Below are 26,361 nucleotides of genomic sequence, written 5' to 3'. Positions count from 1 at the left end.
ATTACATTTGTGATATGTTTATGATATAACCTGTTGTTTGTTACATTAGAAGACTTTGTATGTTAAAAATATTTTAAAAAGAAAGAGTTGTGGTGCATGCTTATTAATTGCCTGTGTTGTGAGAATCACTGTAAATACTTTTCTTAACGAATCTGATCTGCATTAGGTCAAGGGGTGGCGTGCACCATTCGTTGTGCCTTTTTATTGTATATAATTTTTTTTTTAAATTTAGACATACAGCACGGAAAAAGGGCCTTTGGGTCCATGAACCCATGCCGCCCAATTACACCCAACCATCTCCTGAATGGTGGGAAACCCTACCGAGTCACGGAAAGGATGTACAAATTCCTTACAGACAGTGCGGGATTCGAACCCCAGTCCCGATCGCTAGCGCTGTAAGAGTGTTGAGCTAACCACTTTGCTAACTGTGCCGGCCCATAATTGATCGTGCCAGTTTGTTAGCTGCGTGTATCTTGCCTGATTGTGTGCGTGCAATCCCTGTGGCAACTTGCTCCCGTGGGAAGGTAAATTAACTCGTGGCTTCTCAGACCCACCGAACCTATTCCTCACAGCACAATTGTTTATTAAAATTTTTATCTAGAGATGCTCTGGGTCCAGCAGCTCAATTTGTCATATTCCCATCCTTTGGGGATTTGACCACAAATAATTCAGAGGCCAGCTGGATTGCTAGAGATGATATCCTTGCAGTGCCTTTTATAACTCTTCTTCATTCCCTGTAACAGGTTTCTGTAGTTTCTCCAAATCCTGCCCTGTCACCTACTCCGCACTTAGTTGCTGTTACTGCAGTTCCTGCTGCACAAGTAGGAGGGCCTCGTTAGCATGCAGAACAAAGCTTCTATGTGACACTAAAACAATTCAATCCTTCCGATGAGACAGATGTGACACTATTTGGAAGCAGCAGGTGCTATCTTGCCCAAATTTATCAACCAACATGAACCACCCTCTATCTCTTTCTATAGATTTGGTTCTGGGGTCACCACTCAAGACTTTGACCTTTTACCAACCTTAACTCCATTAAGCTGCAATGTCAGCTGCTCATTGGAGGTCAGTCCACAGGACCATAAGAGTGGTGGGGTCTCCTGCCCTGCCATTATCTTGGTCTACCAGGATCATTCTCTGAAGAGGGGGACGCAAAATCATCGAGGACCCCTTCCACCCTGTGCACAGCATCTTTCAGCTGCTCCCGTCAGGGAAGCAATACCGGAGGATCAGAGCCGGCACCACCAGGCTGAGGAACAGCTCCTTCCCGCGGGCAGTGGGAACGCTGAACGACCAAAGGAACTGCTCCCACTCACCCTCCGAGACTCTCATATTCATGAAGCGATATTTATTTGTGTAGATGAATACTTGTCCTGAATATGTATGGTTTGTCTGTATGTGAGCTATGTCTGGTTGTGTGTCTGCGTGCTTTGCACCGAGGGCTGGAGAACGCTGTTTTGTTGGGTTGTACTTGTACAATCAGATGGCAGTAAACATGACTTCCTATAAGCCAAAGCAAGGGCATGCCTATTATTAGACTAATTATTCACATCATTAAAACTTTCCAAAACCAACTGGTGTTGATTTTAAAGTTCAATCACCATCTTCATCGTCTTTGACCCTCCTTGAACTCCAAGCAAATGCCTAAGGTCAAAATCTTATCTATTTTCTCATGATTACCATCCATTCTATTAGCTTTCAAGCCCCTCCACAACCCCCACTCTTATCCATCAAACATGGCCTATAAACTAGCATCAATTTATCAATCCATGTCATTTTCCAAAAGACCCCACACCAGACGGGTAGCAACGCAAGGTCAGAGAACCATACAACACGTTACAGACCAAAACTGAAAACCTCGCTCAGTTTAACTGCTTTGTGATGTTATTCTTTGTTATAATTGCTGGCGTATGATGTTCAAAAGAAGTTCAATGCCAGCAGCTTAGTTTTGCTTGTTGTTGGTGTGAGTGCGATTTCAACCCAAAGCAATTGGAGCTAACAATCAGAAACGTCTTTGATCACCGAAAGCCCTCCCCACCATCGAGCACGCCTACAGGGGACGCTGCCGTCAGAGAGCAGCAGCATCAAGGACCCTCACCACCCAGCACACCCTCTGTTCTCGCTGCTGCCATCAGGAAAGAGGTATCGGTGCCGCAAGACTTGCCCAACCGGGTTCAGGAACAGCTGCTGCCCCCCTCCACCATCAGACTCCTCAACGACCAACTCAATCCGGGGCTCATTTACCTTTATTGATTTTTCTTTTTTCTCTCTGTATTGCAGATCTTGTTTTCCAGTACATTTCTTTGTTTACAAGTATATGCATTATGAGTACAGTTTTTTTTTGTTCTATCAATTAGTGTTAATTCTGCATGGCCCACGGGAAAATGAATCACAGGGTTGTATGTGATGTCTTGCATGTACTCTTGACAATAAATCTGAAATCTGATTATATTTTAAAAGCCAACGTTTAATTTGGCACGGAGGTAGAATGCGAAGCGTGCATGTAATTGTATTCCACAAGAGCGAATTTTACAGCTGGGCTCAGCTTCCTGGTGAGAAAGGCGGCTAATGCATTTTCCATTTGTCCTAATGAACAGAAGTGCAAACACTAATGTTGCAATCACTTCGACCACATCTTGCTCTTGTTGCCCAACAATAATGAAGAACATTTGAGGACCTTTTAGTGCAATTACCGCTATCAGTTTGCCAAGATGACTGAAGGATCAAAGTGCAGAATGTAAACAACTTTTGTAGAATACTACCTTTCTCTTCACTCTGGTTTCAATCATGAAAGAATCACTACCTACATATGCTACCCTTGTTAAAGTCAAATTTTAATTGTCTGAGAGGATGAGCAAATGTAGGTTCTTGGGAGTCACTATCTTGGAAGATCTTTCCTGGAACCAACACACCAATGGCATCATGAAGAAAGCCTCTACTTCCTCAGGAGTTTGCGGAGGAGCTAATGGAGTTGTTCAAGTGAACCGGTACGGACTTGAAGGGCCGACATGGCCTGTTTCCGTGCTGTAAACGGTTATATGGTTATATAAAGTAATTTGTAAGATTTCAGATCTTACCTTTGATCGACTGGAACAAGCTACAACTCCAACATCAGGGATCCAGGCTATGTTTTGAATGGTGCCAGATCCCGTCACCACACTCTGTAGGACACTGCCATCCTGTCAGAGACCAAGAATGTAAGTAAGAGTCAAACTGAAACGTTCACCGATGCACGGTACTTCCAGCAGTCTCTGCTTTAATTTTAAGATGGGTTTAAAGACTACAGGGGTGTCAGTAACTTGTGGTTAGATTTAACTGGGGGAAACAAATCTGCAGATGTTGTGGTCAAGAAAAATACACAAAGGTGCTGGAGAAACTCAAGGTCACGCAGCATCCACAGGAAGTAAAAAGCAATCAATATTTCTGCTTACACCAGGTTAACCTTTCTGTAAGCCAATTGCACGCACCAAACAACACCTGTGACCACAGGAAATGCTGCACTTGCTGGCACCTCCTCCCTCGCCCCCGTTCGGTTCCACCAAGTTACAGGTGAGGTGGCTCTTCACTTGTTGATCTGCGGGGTCGCCTGCTGTATCTGGTGTTCCTGCTGTGACCTCCTCTGTGTCAGAGGGACCAATTCGTGGAGCGCCTCAGCTCTGTCCACCGCAGTGGCGGGGATCTTCCAGTGACAACCCATTTCAGTCCCCTGCCCCATCCCCATGCTGACGTGTCGGTCCTTGGTCTCGTGTACTGCCCAACTGAGACCACCTACAGAACGGAGGAACAACACCTGATCTTCCGTCTGGGCATCCTCCAACTGGATGGCATTAACACCGACTTCTCCATTCAGTTTTCATTAACCTCCCCCCCACCCCCACCAATCAATCCTCATTTCTCCTTTCTTCCAGCTCTGCATTCACAGAGCCACCCCCTCCCATGATCAATTCTCCCCTTTCCTCTCCTGTCCTCCTATCCATGTCCAATTCTCAAATTTTGTCTGTTTGTTTGTGCCCTATCTTTCCTTCTCTCCAGCCATTTTAATCAGGCATTTGCCTGCTTTTTGCTCGAATAAGGGTTCAGGCCCAAAACGTCTTTACCTCCTGTAGATGCTGCAAGACCTGCTGATTTCCTGCAGCATCTGAGTGTTTTTACTACAGTCATAGCGTCTGCAGACTTTGCCATTTCACTCCATGAAATCAGAATTGTGTCGCACAATGACCACCTTCAAGTTGAGTTAAAAGAGAACACCTGCAGATCCTGGAGCTAGTGCTATACTCAAAAGTGATGGAGGTCTTGCGGAGTCCGTTAAGAAGCCAGAGGCAGTTGGATTTTCAGGCCAGAGGCCTCCATCAGGAAGCAGATCCCGGATGCAGTGCTCAGTCCACAAAATGCTGACTTCCTTTTACTTCTTACGGTCGCCGGGTGACAGGCTGAGCTCCTCCATCACTTTTGTGTCCTGGGCCAATCATCTTCAAGTTGTAAACTTCACAAATAATCAGTGGCGAGAGAAGCGAGGGGGTGGGTGGGGGGGGGGGGGGTTAGAATCCTTGGGGCAACTAAACACTGGGGAAATAAAATATTTATTAATTTGAGAGTCCAACATCTGAAAAGCTCACAAAATACATATTTATTCAGGTTAACGATTTTTGGAACCCTCTTTTGTACTACAGTAAAACTTCATTAGAACGCGGTCCCAGATTTCATACCATGTTACAGCCGAGTCAGGAAACAGATGCATATACGTCAGTGCCCACAGATAATCAAACCCAAATATTACCAGATTCGAAGGATCTGCTATCTTGAACTATGAAAGAAAGCAAGCGCATTCTTTTAATATTGGTATTCTGAATTTTAATCGACTTATTTGCAAAGTCTGGGGTCCACAGACACCCACGCTATAATGCGCGATTCCGCGGATTAACGAATCGTGTTCTAATGAGGTTTCAGTGTACCTTTAGTATTCAGTTTGGCAAAATAGGGTAAAGGCAGGGAGGGAAGGATCAGGAAAGACTGGAGGCAAGGAGAGAGAAAATCAAAAGAAAGATTTATTCTGAAACATTTTAAATACCTGCCAAGGGCCTCAGGGTGGTATACGTATTATAGAATTATTATATTATTAAAGACTTACATTTATGCATCTTTCACAAGGTCAGGGTGTTACAGCAAATGAAGTATTTTTAAGTATCGTTACATAATGAGTGCAATGTGGGAAAGAGATAATAATCTACTGATTGGGGAATTGGTGGTACCAGGGAGAATTACTCTGCTCTTTTCAAAACCATGCCATGGGACCTTTTACAACCATTGTTTTATTGTCTCATCTGAAACACTAACACTGCATCTCTGTGCTGGACGAGCAGCCAGGACTTTTGTTCTCCTGTTTCTGCAGCCAACCTCTAACTCAAAGCAAGAGTCCAATGAACTGAGTCATGGCTAAAATCCTGGCAGACATATGAATTAACTATACATTAACTAAGCAAATTTAAAGTGAAGAACATGCTCATAAAAGCAGTAAAAAAAGTAATTTCAACAATAAATTAACGCAATTATTTTACATTGCACTTCCAAAGAACAAAAAGTGGAAATATTTTGGGTACATTGATATTTTATCAATGTTTTATCAATATTTTATCAATCTTCATAAATGCTGGAATCCACGTGTCTGTCTGATTTCTTACCCTGAGGGACCAAATGTTCATCATCCCGCCAAGTTCTCCAGATACCAAGATCAGCCCATCAGGGTTGAAGCAAACACTTTTCACTGGAGTGACGTGTCCCTTCAGTTGATAGATGCATGTTGCCTCCTCGGCTTTCTTGTATCCAATCTTCAAAATCCATTGCGAGGAAGCGTTAAATAAAATCATCAATATGAAATAAAGTTTCACAAAAACCAATTACAGTGAGAAATTACAATTTATTTGGAAGGGCGACATGGTTGGCGTAGCAGTTAGCGCCTTTACAGTGCCAGCGATTGGGTTCAATTCCCGCACTGTCTGCGTGGGTTTTCCCTGGGGGATCTGGTTTCCTCCCACCATTCGAAACGTACCAAGGATGTAGTTAATTGGGTGTAAATTAGACAGCACGGGCTCTAAAAAAAATCTAACCACTATCTAATAGATGCATAGCAAGTAACAATTTGATTATAATATAGAACAAAAAACAACCCAGGTCCTTTGGCCCTCAACGTTGTGCTGACCTATATATTCCTACCTCGTAATCTTCAATTTTTTCTTCATCTATGTGCTTGTCTAAGAGTTTCTTCAATGACCCCAATGCTTCAGCCTCCACCACCGCTCCTGGCAACACATTTCAGGTACCCACAACTCTCTGATGCCTCCCCTAAACTTTTCTCCCATGAGACAATCTCAGAGATAAAGACCCAGTTGAGAATAGATGGGTGGCAGAAGAAGTGGGAAACACAGCTCTTGCAGAAGAAATGCGGCCAAAGTTTCTTGAACATTTCTGTTTGGCTCAGAGAGCCATTTTTGCAGTCCAGCGGTCGGGAGGTCGTGACTCTGTGGGGTCGTTACCAACCTTGGGGAGCGGGCTCTTTTCTCCACGACGGCTCCCTGTTTCTTCATGCAGGTAAGGCCTTCTCCTTTCCCTTCCGGGGTCTTTTCTTCTTTTCCCCGTTGTTTTTGCTTTTTCCTTCTTGGATGCCATTTTCTTTCTTTTCTCCACAACTTTATCTTTTATTTGTTGTGTTTTGTGTTTCTTGAACTTTGTATTTTCTTCACTTTATTTCTTCTTTTCTGGAGAGGGCTGGTATTCTCCTACCGGCCATTACTCCATCACGTGACTCCCAAAGTTTCTTGAACATTAGGCCCTCGTCTATATGCTATCAAGTTATGTATTTAGTGAGCAGTGTGGAGGAAGAGTAGGGGAGCAGATGGTGGAAAGATAGAGGGCAGGAAAGGCCAAAACTTTCTTTCTGGGTCTTGGAAGAAAATTCTCACCGAGCCCAAAAGGGAAGATCACAGACATTTGACCTTCGCAGGAGATGTCCAGGGCAGCAACATTTTACTTGGGGTGGAGTGAAAAATTGTTATCAGATCTCAACATACAAGGAGTTCAGCAAAGTTGCCCTCTTTGGCTCAGATAGTATGGTCTGTTGATTTACTGACAGTGAAATTGCCAAAATGGTTTTACCTACCAAATGGATAAAAATGTTTAAAATTTAGACATACAGCATAGTAACAGGCCCTTTCGGCCTACGAACCTGTGCCACCCAATTACATCCAATTGACCTATAACCTCCGGTTCATTTTGAACAGTGGGAGGAACTGGGAGCACCTGCAGACATGGGGAGAACATACAAACACTTTATAGACAGCGTGGGATTCGAACCCTGGTGTTGCACTAACCACTAAGCTAACTGCACCACCCTAGCAGATTGTTTAAAAAAATTACTTAAACTGGAATGTAATTAGATTGAAAGGTTAGAAAAGTTAAGATAACATTTTAGTATCCCAACCATGCTAACTTTTTGTTAACCGGCCAAATCCATTAGATTCTGGAGATGTTGGCAACAGTTCACCTTCATCTGCCTCTTCGTTCCTTGTTCCCAGCAGTCATCAGGGCTCCTGGAAGTGCATGGCGATATTTTGGAAACATCCTGGGGAACAGTCCAGACACACACCCATCCATTCTGACACCCACTAGAGAAAGAAAGAGCAAAAGAGAGTGATAAACGTTGTCCAAGTTGGTCTATTTTGTTGCTTGTTCCCAATCATCCACTTCACCATCAGTTGAACTGCCCTCTTAATGATATGTTTCCCACCATGAGGCCCTTGGAACTTTCCTTGGCCTTTACTCTCAACATTTACAACACCATTAATTTCTCTTACCAGTCAACACATTCGATCGGTAAGCATGAGACACTTATTCTACCAATAATTTTATATTAATGCACCATTCTCAAGTGTATTAATTATGATATCCATGTTTAAGTCTCAAATCCTTTTTAGCTTCTTACATACCCCAGATTGAAAGGCTACAGTTGTATTTGTACATTTTCGACCGCTTGTTTGGTACCTTATTCCATTGCCCGCTTTGTTTGGTATCACTTGGAAATAAAACTAACTGGTTTTATTTAAAAATTCTGTGACCACAAAGTCTGCAATCGGCAGCAGCCATGAGGGGAAGCAGAGGACTGGCACAGAGAGCACCAGAAAACAGGAAGAACACCCCCCCCCACCCCATCCCCGCTTTGAGAAGGAAAAGCGGAGGAGACAGTCCGCAGGACGGCGACCGTGGTGGACCAGTGAGGAGTTCAGAGGCTGGAGAACACACAGGCTGCGGAGCTATCTGCATGTTCTCCCCGTGTCTTTATTACATGACGATATATTGTATCTTGAAATTTAATTATCCTGCAGTGAGCTTATAATTTTACATCACCTCAATTCAAGTTTATTATCAGCTGATTACACAAGGACAATCAGCATTTTCTGTTTCTCATGAAAATCACACAGATACATAACCAGACTTAACACAAGCAATACATATGCAGAACAAGTATTCATCTATATAAATAGAGGAGGGCGAGTGCGAGCAGTTCCTTTGGCCGTTCCGCATTCTCACTGCCTGTGGGAAGAAGCTGTTCCTCAGCCTGGTGGTGCTGGCTCTGATCCTCCTGGATCTCTTCCCCGACGGGAGCAGTTGAAAGATGCTGTGTGCAAGATGGATGGGGTCCTCAGCAATTTTGCATGCTCTCTTCAGACAATGATACCGGGAGATCACATTGATGGGAGGGAAAGAGCTTTCTGCCGCTCTGCAGCAACTGTACCATATGCTAACGGAATCGGACATTTTGGCATCTGGTTTGTCACTGGATATTTTGACGCTCACATTTGGTGACTAACATGGCATTTATTATATTTTAAAATAAATATAACGAATATAAAATTACTAATTTATTATAATTTTAATTAGGGTTAGGGTTCTAACACCACTCTCCCCGCGGGGACATCTCCGTGCTCCCCTCTCCCCGCGGTGAAATCCACCTAACTGTTGGCACCAACATGCGGAGGCCAAAATGTCCAAGACCCACACGGAGATGCAGCTGATCAGGATGCTCTCGACAGAGCTCCTGGTGAAGGTTTACAGAACAGTGGCCGATAAGTCTTGACTGCTTCAGTCTTCTCGCAAAGTGCAGTCACTGTTGGGCCTTCCTGCCAAGTGAGGAGATGTGTGTCCACAATAGTCAAGTGGACTCCAAGGAACTTGGTGCTTCTCTTCATTCTCCACTACAGAGTTATTGACGTGCAATGAGAGGCGACTCATTGGAGACCCAAGGGTGCTCCACTCAGAATTTCTTCACTGATGCAACCGTTCTTCCGCCGACTTAATTGAGATCTGCATCTCCACTTATTTGGAAGTTCAGCGTCGTTCAACAAATGCCACTTACACGAGCAAAGTTAGTTTGAAAGGAGAGCTTAAAGGAATGACAGTTGGATGGTAGAGCGTAACATAATCCAAAGTAAAATTCCCAGCATAAACATTTAATTAATGAAAATATAAAGGACTTTCAGGAACAATAAGTGCTTTGAAAGTGTTGATTTTTGCATCTACCTGGCCAACATGAACTGAAGCTGGAATCCATTTCCAAGATGCCTGTGCCAGGAGACGTTATTCACTAATGATGGGTGAGAGAGCGTGTGTACACAATGCCAGCCGCCACCTACAAAACTCCACAATTTGATGGTAGTTTCTTTGGCACAGCTCATAAGCATCTGTCCCAATGGATCCCACTTCATACAAGTGATACTTTCCTGGGGTCAAGAAGAAATAAGGAAAAATACGTTCAGTTATTATCAAAGATTTACAGTTTCATTTACATTTTCAAATTTAAAATAATCTGCTCAGCGTTATAGATTTTAACCCAAAAGCTTTGGAACCATGGAACCGTCTGCACTTCGCCCAACTATTCGTTCCACCTCGCCTCATCGACCTGCATCTGGACCATTCCCCTCCAATCAAAAGCAACTATCTTCTTTTAAATGTAGAAATCAAATCCTCATCCACCACCTCAGCTGGCAACTCGTTCTATATATTGAGTGATGAAATCCTCTGCCCCCAGCAACATTTCCCTCAACCCATGTCCTCTAGTTCTGGTCTTATCCAACCTGTTGGCATTTATCTGAAAGCCCCACTATTTTGAATAACTCTGTCAAAGTTATTCGGAGTCAACTTAAGAAGTCACCTATCTTGGACACATAACATCTCCTCACTTGTCAGGAAGGCACAACAGCAACTGCTCTTTGTTAGAAGGCAGAGGCTGGTAAGGCTACTGGCCACCATTCTATCAACTTTCTACAGGAACTCCATTGAGAGCATCCTGGCCAGCTGCATCACAGTGAGGTACGGTTGCTGTAGAGAACTGGATTGGAGGTCAATCCACAGGACCATCAGTGCAGCAGAGAGGATCAATGGGGTCTCCCTTCCCCTCTCCAATGAAAGTGATTTGCCATTGTTTAAATAAGGTTTGCAAAATCAGGGAGGATATCTACCACCCCACACATAGCATTTTCCAGGTACTTAAAATTAATTTGGCTTTCGTACAGACAGAAAACTGGGAATATTTTGAACGTGGCCTCATGGCAGACTCCGACAAATTTGGTACATCACCAAAGACTCTTGAAGATTTCTATAGGAGAGCATTCTGAGAGGTTACTGGTATGGGGGAACAGGAAAAAAACTCCAGAGTTGTCAACTCAGCAAGCAACATCATGGGCACCAGTCTTCACTCCGTCAAGGACATCTACAAGAGGTGGCATCTATCCTCAAGGACCCCCACCACCCGGGCCAAACCCTCTTCTCACTGCTACCAAAGGGAAGGAGGTACAGGAGCCAGCAGCACAAGGACAGCTTCTTCCCCTCTGCCAACAGATTTCTGAACGGACAATGAACCACAGACACTGCTTCATTTCCTCTTTTTTTTTGCACTAATTTATATTTGAAATTGTAGTAGTTCGCTGGTGGGGGGTGGAATGGACAGAACCAGCACTAACAGCTCCAAACTCATGATAGCTAGACACAACAGGCTGGCAATTTGCCACTACAGCATAGCAACTCAGCAGCACCCTTAGGTCTGCTGAGAAGCCCTGGCCTACTCAATGTGAATGTCGTGAGGCAGTACGTACTCCAAGTGTCCTGACGCCAGGTCACCTGTTGTTTGTCTATATGTGCCTGACAGCATGTCAATAAATTACTCTTTTACTCTTCTCTGGCTGCAACCTGAAGTGTGGCCTCATTACTCATCTTATTTCAACTTGATGGTTTCCCCACAACTTACAAAACAATGAATTTTGTGAAACAATAAATTCTGATTCTGAAACATTACAGAAGTACAAGCCTAGTGGTAGGGCAGAATTGAAAGAAATTCGCATTAGTGAAAAAAATTGATCAAGCAGAAGGCCGATAAATGTCTTGAACTTGACAACCTGCTTCCTGGGAAAAAAGGGCATGGTTATGGAGATAGTTTCAGTGATTGTCATTTTGTTGATTCTAGAATACAGTAAAATCCCTGATATCCGATACCTACGCGGATTGGTAGAAGTGAATTTTCTGGCTGCTTGAGATTGCATGATTGACAAACTAATGGTGAGGCACACCAATTTTAAATTTGTACTTTTTACCTATTTACTTTCTATGATTCTTTTTTTGCCGGCTGCTTGAATTCCAATAACAGGGATTTAACTGTAGTTCTAACATATTGGAAGGTAACAAATAAATCCCCACTATTTCAGGAGGAAGAAAACTAAAGACAAGTTAGTCTGACATCGACATGGAATTCATCGTACAAAATGGTAACCAACCATTTAGAAATACCTAAATTAGGTCGGTACGCTTCGAGTAGTGGCGAACACGACACTGTTATAGCGCCAGCGACCGGTGTTCGAATCCTGCACTGTCTGTGAGGAGTTTGTACGTTCTCCCCGAATCCCCATGGATTTCCTCTGGGGGCTCCTGTTGCCACCCACCCATCAAAACATACCAGGGGTTTGTAGGTATATTGGATGTAATTTAGCAGCACAGGATTATGGGCCAAAAATGGCCTGTTACCGTGCTGTATGTCCAAATTTAAATAACAGAATTAGAACCATAGAAGATTACAGCACCGAAAACAGGCCCCTTTGGCCTTTCTAGTCTGTGCTGAACCATTTTCTTTGTGCCTCATCCCATAGTCCTCCATACCTCTCCCATCCATGTACCTGTTCAAATTCCTCTTCAATGTTAAAATTGAGCCCGCATTCACAACTTCAGTGGGCAGCTTGTTCAACACTCCCACCACTCTGTGTGTGAAGAAGTTCCCCCTAAACTTTTCCCCTTTCACTCTTAACCCATGTCCTCTGGTTTGAATCTCACCGATCCTAAATGAGCAAAGTCATCACAGATTTATGAGAAGAAAATCATGTTTGACAAATTGTGGAGAATTTTATGTTTTTCGATTCTCAGGCTTTCAATAAAGTGTCACACAAGAGATTATTAAACAAAGTTACAGTATGTGGAATTGGGGATGGGGTAAGAAAAAGTGTGGTGCGAGGATTGGTTAATAGACTGGTGAGAGCCACCCAGGTGTCTGCAGATCCCGGAATTTGAAGTTAAATGAAATCTGCTGGAGGAACTCAGCGGGTCGACAGCATCAATGAGAGAAAAAGTTGATATTTCAGGTCAAAACTCTTCATCAAAACTGGGGATATGGATTGGAGACACTTCTCTTATCTTCATCCCTCGGCTTTTTTCAAAAATTTTTTAAACCACATTGACCATGATACATACTTTTTCCTTTTCAAATATATACAGTGCCATTTTCTCCCCCCCCCCCTCCTCCCATCCCACCCTCCCTACCTCCCCCCCCATCCATTTAAAGTACAAAATCTAGGATACATTAAACCAGTCAAACAATGTTGTCATTCAATAAAAATAAACAAGAAATTCCACTGAGTCAATTCTTTTCATTTCCTTCTCCTTTCGTTAATTTAGGTAGTGAATGTCCCCGGTAGGTTTTCTCTATTGTGTTTCATGTAAAGCTCGCATATTTGTTCAAATATTTCAATGTTATTTCTTAAACTATATGTTATTTTTTCTAATGGAATACATTTATTCATTTCTATATTCCATTGTTGTATTTTCAAATTATCTTCCAATTTCCAGGTTGACATAATACATTTTTTTGCTATGGCTAGAGCTATCTTAACAAATCTTTTTTGTGCACCATCCAAATCAATTCCAAATTCTTTGTTTTTTATGTTACTTAGGAGGAAGATCTCTGGATTCTTTGGTATATTGTTTTCTGCAATTTTATTTAATATTTTGTTTAGATCTTCCCAAAATTTTTCTACTTTCTCACATGTCCAGATTGCATGAATTGTTGTTCCCATTTCTTTTTTACATCGAAAACATCTATCAGATACTGTTGGGTCCCATTTATTTAACTTTTGAGGTGTAATGTATAGCCTGTGTATCCAGTTATATTGTATCATACGTAACCTCGTATTTATTGTTTATCTCATCGTTCCAGAACATAACTTCTCCCATGTTTCCTTTTTTATCTTTATATTTAAATCTTGTTCCCATTTTTGTTTAGTTTTACCATTTGTTTCCTCATTCTCCTTTTCTTGCAGTTTAATATACATATTTGTTATAAATCTTTTGATTATCAATGTGTCTGTAATCACATATTCAAAGTTACTTCCCTCTGGTAACCTCAGACTGCTTCCTAATTTGTCCTTCAAGTAGGATCTCAGTTGGTAATATGCCAGCACTGTATCTTGAGTTATATTGTATTTATATTTCATTTGTTCAAAGGATAATAATCTATTTCCTGAAAAACAATTTTCTATTCTTTTAATCCCTTTTTTCTCCCATTCTCTAAAGGAAAGGTTATCTATTGTAAAAGGGAGTAACTTATTTTGCGTCAATATTAGTTTTGGTAATTGGTAATTTGTTTTATTCCTTTCTACATGAATCTTTTTCCAAATATTGAGTAGATGATGTAATACTGGAGAACTCCTACGTTGTACCAATTTTTCATCCCATTTATATAATATGTGTTCAGGTATCTTTTCCCCTATTTTATCTAATTCTAATCTAGTCCAATCTGGCTTTTCCCTTGTTCGATAAAAATCTGATAGGTATCTTAATTGTGCGGCTCTATAATAATTTTTAAAGTTTGGCAGTTGTAAGCCTCCTTGTTTATACCATTCTGTTAATTTATCTAGTGCTATCCTCGGTTTCCCCCCTTTCCATAAAAATTTCCTTATTATTTTCTTTAACTCCTTGAAGAATTTCTCTGTCAAGTGTATTGGCAATGCCTGAAATAGGTATTGTATCCTTGGGAAAATGTTCATTTTAATACAGTTTATCCTTCCTATTAGTGTTAGTGGTAAATCTTTCCAATGCTCTAAGTCATCCTGTAATTTTTTCATTAGTGGATAATAATTGAGTTTATATAGCTGGCCGAGATTTTTATTTATTTGTATACCTCGGTATCTTATTGCTTGCATTTGCCATCTGAATGGTGATTCCTTCTTAAATTTTGAGAAATCCGCATTATTCATTGGCATTGCTTCACTTTTATTTATGTTAATCTTGTAACCCGACACTTCTCCATATTCCTTCAATTTCTTACGTAATTCTTTTATTAATAGTTCTGGTTCTGTTAAGTATACTATAAAATCATCCACAAATAAACTGATTTTATATTCCTTGTCTTTTATTTTTATCCCTTTTATATTATTTTCTGTTCTTATCAATTCTGCTAGTGGTTCTATAGCTAACGCGAACAATAAGCTCATCCCTCGGCTTGATGAAAAGTTTCAACCTGAACCTCTGAATTACAAGTTCTTCCTGGGGACGCATGCAGAGATTCATCCAGAGGTTGCTAGAAAAAGACCATCAACTTGGTGAAAGATGCCCTTTGGTCTACCCAAAATCTGTTGGTCTTTCAGCACACGGAGATCTCGGTGAAGGAATGCTGCCAACCAGCACACTGCAGGAGTACATGCTGAGGTTCGGAGCAGCCAATGCCAAGGGCACTATGGGCAACGACCACAATCTAGAGCGGATCCTCCTGTTACTGGGCACTGAGGGTCTGAGACTGAGGGAAAGTCCCGCAAACAACAGAGGTGGGGGCTAACGACAAGGTGCCACAGTGGTGTAATTAGAGGATGTATGTAACAATGTATATTGACAGCAATGTATAGATATGGGACAAAGGATTTGAAAGGACAACGGTTTTATTTACTGCAAATAATTTATGGTGAATATTAATATTAAGCAGACTGGGCCTGCATTCATTGGAGGGTAAAAGAGTGAAAGATCTCACTGAAATGTCTTAAATTCGTGTGCCGCTTGACAGGATAGATGAATGGACATTTCTCTTGGCTCTGGCATTGATATCAGATGTTATAATCTCAACAAAATAAAAGAAATCAGGCCATTCAGGCCTGAATTGAAATGAAAATTTTCAACTAGAGATGTAGTGAATCTGTATTTTCAATCTTTGACTCCAACTCTTAGACTTAACTCCAACAAGGTATTTTTTAAAAAAGATTTAGCTCAGTAAAAGACCAAGCCATTCAATCACACCTAATTCACCTACCAACCCTGTGTGTATTGGGACGTGTTGACACAGTGGACAATTTAGCCTTCAATTTATCAATTATTACATCAAAATCATCCTTTATGCTTTTTATCTCCTTACGTGGCAGACGGGCTAACCATTACTGGCATCATTATTTTTTAAAAAAAAATTTATTTTTAATTCCACAGACTTTCAAAATTCAAACAAACAGTATAATCTTCCAACATTCATATAATGTACAGAGACTGTGTTTATTCCATCGCCCCCTCATCAACCCCCCCCCCCAACCTACTGAAAAAACAGTCAATTAAATTGTAGATACAAATTCTGGTGGGGCCATAGACCCCTATAGAAACATAGGAAAACAGCAACCAGGATGGCTAAATAACAAAGGTTTAAAAAAAAACTTAAAACTAAACTGAAAAAGCCTGTCACCTGCACCATGGCCCACTTTCTTGGTCACTTTTGTTTCCCTGCTAGTACTTCCTGCCATCATAGCCCTATTTCGAAGTGGGGAGCGGGGGGAAGCTAATCAATATGTATGCCAATATATTTCAGGTAAGGTTGCCACCCTCTAACAAATCTGTCGTGTTTCTTCCTTAGATTGTAGGTAATTTTCTCCAGGGGAATGCAACTCTGCATTTCCATATTCCATCGTGTGTGTCGAACTTCCACATAACCATTACATACTTCCCGGCTACCGCCAAAGCGCCGTCACAAACAGAAATTTGATCTTTGGTCAATCCAAAACTCACGTCCCCAATATCTCCCAGAAGGTACAACTCCAGATCCTGTGGGAAAAACCACTTCTGTAATTTGTTTCAGAATGTCCCAAGGCCTCCCCAGAAGGGCCTCACCTTTGTACATAGCCAGCCAGAGTGGACAAAAGATCAAAACTCCACACCACACCTAAAGCACATCTCAGAAATTTCCGGCTTTCACTTGTGTAATTTTTGTTGCAAGGTACAAGTGATGCAAGAAATTGTACTGCACCAACCTGTATCTGGTGTTAATGACTCCCCATCACACTGCCCAGACACAGGTCTTGCCGCCACTCTCCATTCATTGTTGTGCCCAAGTCCACCTCCCACCTCTCCCTCGACCTGTGTAAGCCTGGCTTCGGGCCCCTCACTTTGGAATATTGGCACGTATTCTTCACCATACTTGAAACAAACACATGGTCCCACATAGTAATTCATTCATCATTTGGATGAATAAATATAATCACCGAGATGGTAAGAGTTTGGGGAAGGGGGAAGTCATGAAAAAGCTGACTGCTGCAAGGCATAGGAACAGCTCACAGGTCAGAGTTTTAACCTACCTTGTGTGCATCAAACATCACAACTGATCTTTTCTCCAGAGGTTCTTTTGTACCAATCAGCATTTTCCCATCGGCATATCCCACTGCAAAAGGCTTGTCCTCAGTGTACCATGCGATGGCCATAACAGCCACTAGAGGAAGTAAAGAGAAAACGTGAAGACACTCCGTAAACTGCCATTTTCAACCTTTTTTTGGCCTCTTCATGATTATAGGTTCACTTCCTCATGAGACAGCCTGGTTTTTGTTTCTTCTTCTGTGTGGCCAGGCACAGTTCCAATGCCATCTACAAGTTTACTGGTGACACCGCAGTTGTCGGCAGAATCACAAACGGCCACAAGGAAGCGGACAGGAGGGAGACAGATCAGCTCATTGAATGGTGTTACAACAACCTTGCGCTCAATGTCAGCAAAACCAAGGAAATGATGGTGGACTTCAGGAGGGAGTCAGAGGAACAGGACCCAGTCCTCATCGAGGGCTCAGGAGTGGAGAGGGTCAAGAACTTCAAATTCCTGGTGTCAACATCTCCGAGGATCTGTCCTGGACCCTCCTCATTGATGCAGTCACAAAGAAGCCTCACCAGCAGCTATGCTTCGTGGGGTAACTGAAGAGGTTTGGTATATCATCGAAGGCTCTTGTAAACCTCTACAGGTGGACCGTGGGAAGCATTCTGGCTGGTTGCATCACTGCCTGGTATGGAGGTACTAACTCAGGTTCATTTGGAGGTTCCACTCTTTACTACCACTGACCAGAACTTAAAAGTTAATTGCAGTAAAAACCCCTTTTATCTGGAATTCAAACAACTGGCAAAAACAAATAGTGGAAAATAAATAGATAAAGAAATTTTAAAATTGGTGTGCTTCGCCGTTAGTTCACCAATCACTCAATACGCAATCTAAAGCATCCAGAAAATACTTATCTGGCATCTACCAATCTCCATCAGTGTTGGGTACCAAGACTTCTACTGTATAAGATGCAATGTCCTCTGGTTGAGATACTGTATTCAAGGAACTTCTGAAATTAATGGAAAAGCCATTGGAGTCATCAGGAGTTCCATTTTTTTTAATACCTTCATATCTTTTCCTACGACTTGATAAATGTCAAGGGGCTCTCAGGGCGAGAATAAACTCCAGATGATTGTTAACATCTACATGAGGCAGTGTCTTAAAAAAGCAGCCTCTATCCTCAAAGACCCTTACCGCCCAGGCCAGGCCCTCTTCACTCTGCTACCATCAGGAAAAAGGTACAGGAGCCTAAAGATGAGCACCCAGCGGCACAAGGACGACTTCTTCCCCACTGCCATCAGATTCCTGAATTATCAATGAACCAAAGACACCGTCTTACTTTTCATGCATTTTTTGTTAATAGTAATATTGGAAGGCAGCTAGAATATAAATGTTTGCTTCATGACGCTGCTGCGAAATGCCAAATTTCATGTCTTGCTCATGACAATAAATTTTGATGCAGTTGCTGCGATTGGGACCGGGGTTCAAATCAGATGCTGTCTGTAAGGAGTTTGTATGTTCTCCCTTGCCTGTGTGGGTTTCCTCCAGGGGTTGTAGGTCAATTGGGCGGCATGGGCTTGGGGGCCAAAAGGGCCTCTTTCCTTGTGGTATGTACGTCTAAATTTAAATTCTCTCCTACCCACTACATAAAAAGCATTAAAAATATTTATGTCATGCGAGGTGAAAAGAAAACAAGGCTTTACTTATGTGTTATGGGCCCCAGGGGGGCTGTTGGGCCTCCACTTATCTAGATAATCTGCAAACATTCAACTCCAAAATTCATTTCCCAAATGGGAATTGTTAAATCTATAAATATGTCTTCTTTGGCTTGGCTTCGTGGACGAAGATTTATGGAGGGGTAATGTCCACGTCAGCTGCAGGCTCGTTTGTGGCTGACAAGTCCGATGCGGGACAGGCAGACACAGTTGCAGCGGTTGCAAGGGAAAATTGGTTGGTTGAGGTTGGGTGTTGGGTTTTTCCTCCTTTGTCTCTTGTCAGTGAAGTGGGCTCTGCGGTCTTCTTCAAAGGAGGTTGCTGCCCGCCGAACTGTGAGGCGCCAAGATGCACGGTTTGAGGCGATATCAGCCCACTGGCAGTGGTCAATGTGGCAGGCACCAAGAGATTTCTTTAAGCAGTCCTTGTACCTCTTCTTTGGTGCACCTCTGTCACGGTGGCCAGTGGAGAGCTCGCCATATAACACGATCTTGGGAAGGCGATGGTCCTCCATGTGACCTACCCAGCGCAGTTGGATCTTCAGCAGCGTGGATTCGATGCTGTCGGCCTCTGCCATCTCGAGTACTTCGACGTTAGGGATGAAGTCGCTCCAATGAATGTTGAGGATGGAGCAGAGACAACGCTGGTGGAAGCGTTCTAGGAGCCGTAGGTGATGCCGGTAGAGGACCCATGATTCGGAGCCGAACAGGAGTGTGGGTATGACAACAGCTCTGCATACGCTAATCTTTGTGAGGATTTTCAGTTGGTTGTTTTTCCAGACTCTTTTGTGTAGTCTTCCAAAGGCACTATTTGCCTTGGCGAGTCTGTTGTCTATCTCGTTGTCGATCCTTGCATCCGATGAAATGGTGCAGCCGGGATAGGTAAACTGGTTGACCGTTTTGAGTTTTGTGTGCCCGATGGAGATGTGGGGGGGCTGGTAGTCATGGTGGGGAGCTGGCTGATGGAGGACCTCCGTTTTCTTCAGGCTGACTTCCAGGCCAAACATTTTGGCAGTTTCCGCAAAACAGGACGTCAAGCGCTGAAGAGCTTGATAAATATGTACATGCCAAGAAAATGGGTACAGTTAATCAGAAAAAACACCAATCTCTTCTTCATAACCTATTGCTTATTCAAAAACAGAAGTTCCATTTAGCATGTTTAAAAATAGAGTTCCTCAATTTGCCAAGGTTAGATAACTTATGGCAATACTGCCTCTTGAAACTAAAATGCTTCATTAGGTAATCATCCCCTAACTGTGCTGGCTACAACATCAGTCTCCAGGGTTATTTTAGAGCCTTGAAAAGATGATAATACTTGATAATTCTGGTGTAATTCCAGCACACATTACATTTATCAAGTCGTAGGAAAAGATATGAAGGTATTAAAAAAAATGGAACTCCTGATGACTCCAATGGCTTTTCCATTAATTTCAGAAGTTCATTGATAACAGTACCTCAACCAGAGGACATTGCATCTTATACAGTAAAACCCCTGGTACCCAACACTGATGGAGATTGGTAGATGCCAGATAAATATTTTCTGGATGCTTTAGATTGCGTATTGAGTGATTGGCGAACTAACGGCGAAGTGCACCAATTTTAAACTTTATTTATCTATTTATTTTCCACTATTTGTTTTTGCCAGTTGCTTGAATTCCAGATAAAAGGGGTTTTTACTTCAATTAACTTTTAAGTTCTGGTCAGTGGTAGTAAAGAGTGGGAGGAAACTGGACAATTTTTGAATTCTTCAACTCTCGTGAAAACAAGTTGACCTGGACCCCAAATAAGAACAGATGAGACTTCTGATACAGTTCTGCTCACAAGCATAACTGAGGCTCACACATGAGTAATGGCCACGAGGGAGAAGGCATCTACAATCAGCATTTTCGGGAGCAAGAATTAACATTTCCACCAGCCTTCCAACAAACAACAACTAAATATGCCCTAATTATGTCTTTTCACAAAAGGGAAACAAATAGGTGGGAGGAAGCAAATCTCAAACTTCATCTTTTATTATTGCTGGTCACAGCAAAGGTCTACACCTTGTCTATGAAGGAAAACGTGAAGCACAGGGAGCACCACTGATGAAGGAATAGTAGTACTGTTCACCTCTAGAACAGGCTTGTGAATTACAAAAAGCTGTGATTCCTTCCTGCGCTCCTCCTCCAACCTTTTTATTCAGGAGCCTGACTGCTTTTAGCTCATACCTTGGTGAAGGGCTCAAGCCTGAAACATTGGTTATGCATCTTTGCCATAAAGAGGGGTGAGATTCTCCAACACTTTTGTATACTGAACCACAATCACTAGGCACTTTTAAGCTGCAGCACCAGGGTAGCCCCCCCAAGACCCAGGTGCAATTAGCGGGGTGCTTCTAGCACCTTTTAAGCTGGGGGGGGGGGAAATAGCCTCAGTAAATCACCAACCCAATGGTTTAAGGGGGAATCCCACCCCTGCAATGACACGGTAAGTGATGCATCACACAAACTAGTTTTCCCCGTTCCGCCCCATCAGCTGTCAGTTTCCATCTCACCATCATTCGCACTCCCCCAACCTTTGGCAGCGACCCCATCTCCTCCCCCCCCCCCCCCCCCCCAACCGCAGTAGCGACCCCTCCCCTCTCCCAATTATCATGGCACCCCAACCCACGACATCGACCTCCCCCACCCCACCCATGGCAGCAACCTCTCTTCCCCTACCCCCCCCCCCCCCCCCCATTCACCCTGGGCCCTGGCAGCAACCCCTCTCTACCCCGATCACCGCAGGCACTTCAGCTGGGGCTTCCCTGTGACGCCAGCAGAGTAACTGGGTCGGCCATTTTGATGTTCAAGCCACCGGTGGACGTGTCCTGGTTAAGTTTAAATGGGTTTCTTAACTACCTCTGAAGTAGGGGAGGGACCCGGTTGACTTTGGACAACGCTGACCGGGTCGGACCCTTTCAAGCTGCCTTTCGCGTGGGGCGCTAACCGGGCAAATTACCCGGTTCACCCCATGTTACAAGGCAGCTTGCAAGTGCCTACTGTGTCTACAGACTTTTGGTATTTTGAGAAAACTGAGGAAAGCGATGCCCTTGTAAGGGTAGTGGATAAAGTTGCACATTTAAGATAAATAAACATGGAACACTTTACTCCTCCCAAAACGTAAATCTACTTTAACTAATAACTTTCAAGAAACCTTAAGAGAGATTCAGCAGAAGGCACCATATGATATCCACACTGAGGCTACACGTGCAAACCTCTGGAGCTTGACCAGAATTCCAGAAAGGGCACTTACCATCCTTCCTGTAGCAATGCTCAAGTTCCAATCTGTGCATGGTGGAGGAGTCCACCACCTCAATGAGGCCCAGAGATCCATCCTTTCGCCCCACAAGCAGAACCTCTAAAGTGTCACCAGCCCAGCTTGCTACCGGCCCTTCCTCAGGCCAGGCAAGAGCCGAAACCCAGTGTGGCTGGACGTCCAGAAGTGCCTTGCCTCCTGCAGAAGAAAAGAAAATGGCCAATTACATGGAGCTTCCAATTAAAAAAAAACTGATGGAGGTTTGTGGTGTTGCATTCTAGTTTGGAATGATTGAAAACTTTATGAATTCAGCTTTAAAGGACATAAAAACGCCAGACATCATACCAGTGACTTGCCAAATGTTGACCAGCTTTTCTAATGCTGCTGCAATGTATTTTCCACTTATGCTCCAACAAACAAGAGACAAATTCGGATCACAAGGAGATCCCAGACAGCCGAGGTCTTCTGAACTACCCTCTCTGTATAAAAACAAAGCAGTTTTCGTCATTACTTGGGCAGGTACAGGATCATGGGTTTGTATTTACTGCAAATGGTGCTCAGGAATAGAACAGAAGTGGTTGGCGCAGCTGAGATGGTGCAACTGCAGCACTGCTCCTGGTATGAGCCTGCAGAGAGCGAGGAGAGGAGACGCAGCATTCCCCACGGGGTCTGACTGCCACCGGCTCTGTACAGCTGAGCCCAAGGAAGCAGCAGCCACAAGGGGATGCAGACTCCGAGGAAGCAGGGGTCTGGCTCAGGACACCGAAGAACAGGGAGACCGACCATCGTTTGAAGAGGACGAGAACCCACAGAATGGTGACCATGGCAGCAGGAGGCTGAAGAACACAGGTGGGGGGGGGGTGTTGGTGACTTGAGGTGAGAAACCTACGCAGGCTGCTGGCGTCTGACATCAAGGGACTCGCACCAGGCTGTGGACCCCTGGAGACTGGCTCGAGACTGGCTGAAGGAGCACCAGGTATTAGAACCAAGATGCAAGAGGGTGCTGAGGGCTCTGGAAGCTTCTTTATCATGTCAGAGGTGTGCATCTGGAGCTTGGGAAACTGATGGTTTGGAATGAAGGCTGTGTGGCTGCAGAGGCTCTGGAGGACCGTCAGTGACTCTGGGAGGGACTCCCTTTTGCTTCTCTTTCTCTGACTGGGCACTGGGCAATTTCTTCTGATAATAGATTTTTGTCTGCTTTACGGTGGTCTAAAGGAAATTTTGTGCAAAATCACATTTTCTGTTTTATTACATGAAAATAAAATAATCATCAATTTCTTGAATCTTGAGGTACCATAGTAGTTATTAAAATAGCACCAAATGGATCAACATGAAAACTTATCTCAATCACGGGAAAGAATTCTGCCATCCTTATCGGACTCCAGATCAGTAGCAATATGCCCTATTTTCAAATGCTCTCTCAAGTGCCCTTCGTCATTTGTTAGTATCTGACCATCACTGCAATGCACATAACAATTAAGAGTGACGGACAACTCGCCTTTGATATTGGCACCAGATTTGACAAAGACACATCCAAGTCTAGTCCACACTGCACAGAACTCCTCTTCACCACAATGCGAGGAAATGTATGAGAATGGGAAGACCTACCAGAATGACTGGATAAACTGGGCTCCGTGTCGCGCTCAGAGGCCAAAGGCCTCCCACCAGGCCTTGGGAGCCAATGGCTTTGGGGAATTGGGACCAAGGGTAGAGGTGTGTAGGAGGGAAGGCACTGCTGGACATGTCGACTTGGGCTCGGTTCTGCAGCTGGGCAACATGTGGGTACAACGTGGAGATGACTACGTCGGAGAAAGAGATGTGATCTTCAACCACTTGCCATCTCTGAAGCGACTTTTCCTTTTCTGCTTTCTATTATGTAGGGAGACCCTGTTAGCTAACAAATGGCACCCAAAAGACAGCTTTTCACTGTATCTTGATACACATGACAAAAATATAGTGGGGGAAAAAAAAAGCCCTGGTATCTGGCACCTCTGGGGATTGGTAGGTGGCAGGTAAGTCCATTTTCCAGTTGTTCGAGATTGCGTGATGTGTGATTGGCGAGCTGTTCGCTAAGGGTTCCGATTTTAAACTTGTATGTTTTTTTAAAACCTATTTATTTTCTGCAATTTCTTTTGCCAGTTGCCTGAATTCTGGATAAATCTATTCTCAATTCATCACCAGTGATAGAAGAGAGCACCGAGTTAGATCATGCACAATTTACTTTCCAATGAACTGCTTGGGTTTTTCCTGCACTGTTCAGCTCCAGACCCTTTATAGCAACAGGTCTAATCACCAACAAAAAAATCAGATCCCAGACCTGTGTTCTTGACACCAAAGCAGCAATTGATTCATCAAGGAATCGATAAAAATGGGAGTCAATGGAAATCAACAGTAAATTCTCTGTAGGCGACAGTCATAAAAGCCCAAAGGTAGCTGTGATTGATGGAGGTTAATCATCTTGGCACAATCTACTACAGTATGAATACAAAAGCAATATACCAGAGAGACTGGAATTCTGAAATATAAATGCTGGAAGCACCCAGCAAAATGTTTGGGCAGTACATAACATAGATACCAGCATTCTGCATTTCAGTATGTAAAATACCACTCACGATTTGTTGAAAATACACGTTTGCTGTAAAGTATAATGATTTTTGGTGACACTCCACACTCTAACAGTTCCATCACTGGCACTTGTTGCTAGGAGACCTTTTTTATTGCACCATTCACATGTTATTACCTTTAAAAGAATGGAGAAAAAAAATGACCTTGGAACCAGATTTACATCAATTCGAACAACCAGGTCCAGAGCACATAACATGTGATTAATAGCATGGCCCTAAAAAAATCTAACACTGTATTAATAAATCTCTCAGCCATTCCAAGATATTCAACCTTCTCAAAGGCCGCACACTCTCGGAAAGGCCTGCGCTTGGAAGACGATCAATTCACAGAGGTGGGTAAGAGGTCTTTAAAGAAGCATCCCTTCAGCAATGGCTCCTGGGTCACACCTGACAGGCACATGCAGGCTGCACCGGTTGGCCCTGCAGCTTCTAAAGTTCTCGCTAGATCATGGACTTTACAAAACTAAGGAGGTGGCAGTGAGCAGGGATGGAAAGCGGGAAAGGGTCAAAAGAGAGAGCAATTATATTGGTTCCTTTAAACACAAATAAAACAAAATGTCTGATTATGTCTACTAACAATAAAACACTTTTCTTGTGAGTCTTGGATGGTAAATGTTGCACACAGGCAAACACACACCCCCTTAAAATTTTCCCCTCGAGTGTTTTATTACATTAAAAAAAAGCTTAAACAGATGCCCAGTATTAAAAAAACAGCAATTGCTGGAGAGGACAAATTAAAATCTGGAAATTTTCAACTGGCTCCAGAGTGGTAAGGAGCCTGAACAGAAAATAAAACTGGAATTCGTCCCAGTCAACATTCTAACCTTCGACTAACTTTATATGTAAATGGTTTAAAAACTCAGTGTATTTTGAAGAAGAGGTGTTTCAGGAATGAAAGCTTTTCACTTTACACACCCACCAAATCAATTTAACAATTTCAATGTTTCCATGTGCTTTGTAGGGAAGGAGACCTTGAGTCCTGGTCATAGTACCGTTGGGAAATCTTGCATCCTGATTTTCAAAGCCCAAGTGAAAACCCAAGATTGTCATAGCTGGTAATAAGACTGTGCCAGGTGGAACGAGCACATTCTTTTTTTTTTAAAATCAATGGAAAAGTGTGAGCGTGCACATGTCTGCATGCGGTGTCTGCTTGGGAGGTGTTTAAGAGATAATCAGGACAAAAGAATAGGGATGAGATGGAAAAAAAAAAGCTGAAGGGTTTGAAATATCTCTGGAATTCAAACCAGCCAAGTAATTCTCTGCATATGTAACTTAATATTTTAAAACAAAAATAAAATAGATGGAAGTCAATTTATAATACCTATATTAAAATATTGTTGATAAAGTATGAAAAAGCGTAACCTTTGGTAATACGACAAATAATTAATGGATTAAGGATGAAGTGCATCTGGCTCATCCAATCCATGAGTACATGCATTATGGAATCAGAATCAGGATTTACTGTCATGAACAAGTCCTGAAATTCGGGGTTTTGCGGCAACGTCACAGTGCAAACATTCATATTATAACCAGCTTACAACGTGACAAAAAAAATGCATGAAAAGTAAGGCCGTGTCTTTGGTTCATTGATTATTCAGGAATCTGATGGCGGCGGGGAAGAAGCTGCCCGTGTGCTGTTAAGTGCTCGTCTTTAGGCTCCTGCACCTTTTTCCTGAAGGTAGCAGAATGAAGAGGGCCTGGCCTGGGCGGTGGGGGGTCCTTGAGGATGGAGGCTGCTTTTTTCAAATCGCCTCATGTAGATGACCTTGATGGAGTGATGTAACGGGCTGAGTTAACAGCCCTCTGGAGCATTTTAAGATGGAAAATTAACCCCGGTGGCATA

General features: G+C 43.0%; 1 protein-coding gene across 9 annotated transcripts in view; it reads right to left on the bottom strand.

Moving 5' to 3' along the window:
- Window positions 1-26,361, bottom strand: part of herc1 (HECT and RLD domain containing E3 ubiquitin protein ligase family member 1) — a 221,413-nt gene that overhangs the window by 35,428 nt on the left and 159,624 nt on the right. For all 9 annotated transcript variants that reach the window (XM_069902884.1, XM_069902890.1, XM_069902891.1 and 6 more), the window contains exons 52-59: window positions 24,507-24,634; window positions 22,240-22,373; window positions 21,892-22,092; window positions 16,908-17,038; window positions 9,571-9,770; window positions 7,538-7,658; window positions 5,679-5,825; window positions 3,078-3,179 (exon numbers count right to left, since the gene is read on the bottom strand). In XM_069902884.1, the coding sequence (XP_069758985.1) occupies window positions 3,078-3,179; window positions 5,679-5,825; window positions 7,538-7,658; window positions 9,571-9,770; window positions 16,908-17,038; window positions 21,892-22,092; window positions 22,240-22,373; window positions 24,507-24,634 (1,164 nt within the window). The remainder of the gene's footprint in view (window positions 1-3,077; window positions 3,180-5,678; window positions 5,826-7,537; window positions 7,659-9,570; window positions 9,771-16,907; window positions 17,039-21,891; window positions 22,093-22,239; window positions 22,374-24,506; window positions 24,635-26,361) is intronic.

Source organism: Narcine bancroftii, chromosome 11, assembly GCF_036971445.1.
Source record: "Narcine bancroftii isolate sNarBan1 chromosome 11, sNarBan1.hap1, whole genome shotgun sequence".
Classification (NCBI taxonomy): Eukaryota; Metazoa; Chordata; class Chondrichthyes; order Torpediniformes; family Narcinidae; genus Narcine; species Narcine bancroftii.
The sequence above is the reverse complement of the archived record's forward strand: the minus strand, read 5'-3'. Positions and strand labels throughout refer to the sequence as shown.